The following is a 2157-nucleotide window of genomic DNA, read 5'->3' on the forward strand; positions in this document are numbered from 1 at the left end:
ATTAATAAAAATAGAATGATGATAAAGAATAAAAAAGAAGAAATTAAAATATAAAAATAAAAGAACTAATAAAAACAACTAATAAATAATAAAACAATAATGAAATTAGGATATAATGAAATAATGATAACATCAAAGTATTTTAATGATATTAATGATTTCATTAATTTAGAAATAGGAATTAAAAGATTTCAAGGAAATATTGAACGATTTCATTTTAATCCAATTCCATTAAATGAATATTCAAGAAAATTGTTTACTAATATTGAAACATTCCATGTTTATGAATATGATGATGAAATATTTAAAGATGGAAGAATATTTAAATATGTAATATGGTATTTAGTAAATTATTCAGAATATTTACAAGAGAAAGAACAAGGAAATATCTGTAAAAATATAGAATATACAAAAAAAGATAGAAAGAAATATGGAAATACAATACCATCAGAAGTTAAATCACTTGGATATGAATGTTTTATATACTGTTATTCATTAACAACAATTAATATACCATCCTCAATTAGTGTATTAGGAAAATGTTGTTTTTATAAATGTTCATCATTAACATCAATTAATATACCATCAACAATTAGTAAAATAGGAGATGGATGTTTTTATGGATGTTCATCATTAATATCAATTAATACACCAACACCAATTAATGAAATAGGAAGTAGATGTTTTGAATACTGTTCATCGTTAACGTCAATTAATATACCATCATCAGTTAAATCACTTGGATATCATTGTTTTTATGGATGTTCATCATTAACATCAATTAATATACCATCATCAATTAATGAAATAGGAGATGATTGTTTTAATGGATGTTCATCATTAAATCAATTAATATACCTTCATCAGTTATATCAATAGGATATTGGTGTTTTTATGAATGTTCATCATTAACATCTATGAATATAGATAATTTACAATTTATTAGTGAAGATAGAATATTTATGAATGAACCAGTACTAGTTAGTGTTCAAATACCAGAAAATCTACAAATAATCAATGGAAAGAATATTGAAAAGAAAGATATTAATAAATTTATTATTCCATCTTCAATTACTAAATTAGGAAATGCATGTTTTAATGGATGTTCATCATTAAAATCAATTAATATTCCATCATCAATAAGTAAAATAGGACATGGATGTTTTGATAGATGTTCATCATTAACATCATTTAATATACCATCTTCAATTACATCATTTGGACGTGGATGTTTTGAAGAATGTGGATGTGAAGATGAATTAATGAAAAATAAAACAATACCAAGTTATTGTTTTGAATCTGATGAAAGCTGGTCTGATTAAAATAAAAATACAATAAATGAAATACAATATAAATTGAAGTAGAAACAAATTATAATTGATTATCATTTATATTATTATTATTATTCTTTTCTTATTTATTCTTTTTGATATTATTCTTTTTTATTGTGTTAAAATATTTATTATTATTTATTGTATATGTTTATTATTTCTTATATCTTCTATTTTATCATATTTATTTATTATCTTTTATATCTTTATTATTATTTTATTATTTTTATTATTCTTATATTCTATATTTTATCTTATGATTTTCTATTATTAAATATAAATTAAATGAATTTGATATTATAGATAAATAAATATCAATTTTATTAATCTAATTGTATTTATATAATATAAATATCAATAAAATTAAATTATAAGTTAAATTAAATGAAATATGAATATGAATAATATTAATATGAAATGAAATAATTAAATAATAAGAATATATTTAAAATATAAATATCAAATACATGAATAAAATAAATAATATAAATAATAAAATATAAATCAAAATAAATAAATAAAATAATGAATAATAATCAAATATTAAAACATGAATATGTATTTAATCAAATACATAAACATATATTAATTACATATTTTAATAAATTTAATGAAAATTGATTTTAATATATATCATAAATGTATATTAATAATAATATATTCTTATATTAAATTATTGATTTATTTGTTAATGACAATTCTTTTATTGTTAGAATACCAGATATATATTATCAAAATATCAAAGATAAAATGATATATTAATGATGTTGATATATGTCAAATAGAAATAATGAATTAAATTATATTTACAAATAAATAAATACAA

General features: G+C 17.8%; 2 protein-coding genes across 2 annotated transcripts, besides 7 other annotated features; both read left to right on the forward strand.

Annotated features, from left to right (window-relative positions):
* The first annotated feature begins 7 nt into the window (after nucleotides 1-7).
* Nucleotides 8-137: a microsatellite.
* On the forward strand, nucleotides 100-879 carry EDI_250790 (uncharacterized protein; the record flags this gene model as incomplete). Its single annotated transcript, XM_001739190.1, has 1 exon — nucleotides 100-879. One exon carries the CDS (start codon nucleotides 100-102, stop codon nucleotides 877-879), a length of 780 nt encoding a protein of 259 aa, XP_001739242.1.
* A 38-nt stretch (nucleotides 880-917) lies between these two features.
* Nucleotides 918-1322, forward strand: EDI_250800 (uncharacterized protein; the record flags this gene model as incomplete). Its single annotated transcript, XM_001739191.1, has 1 exon — nucleotides 918-1322. The coding sequence occupies one exon, from the start codon at nucleotides 918-920 to the stop codon at nucleotides 1320-1322; it is 405 nt and encodes a 134-aa protein (XP_001739243.1).
* Nucleotides 1323-1377: 55 nt separating this feature from the next.
* Nucleotides 1378-1530: a microsatellite.
* A 7-nt stretch (nucleotides 1531-1537) lies between these two features.
* Nucleotides 1538-1570: a microsatellite.
* A 30-nt stretch (nucleotides 1571-1600) lies between these two features.
* Nucleotides 1601-1763: a microsatellite.
* A 6-nt stretch (nucleotides 1764-1769) lies between these two features.
* Nucleotides 1770-1791: a sequence feature (AT_rich).
* Nucleotide 1792: 1 nt separating this feature from the next.
* Nucleotides 1793-1853: a microsatellite.
* A 1-nt stretch (nucleotide 1854) lies between these two features.
* Nucleotides 1855-2157: a repeat region.

This window comes from Entamoeba dispar, genomic scaffold (genome assembly GCF_000209125.1).
Source record: "Entamoeba dispar SAW760 scf_1105229462041 genomic scaffold, whole genome shotgun sequence".
Taxonomy (NCBI): domain Eukaryota; phylum Evosea; order Mastigamoebida; family Endamoebidae; genus Entamoeba; species Entamoeba dispar.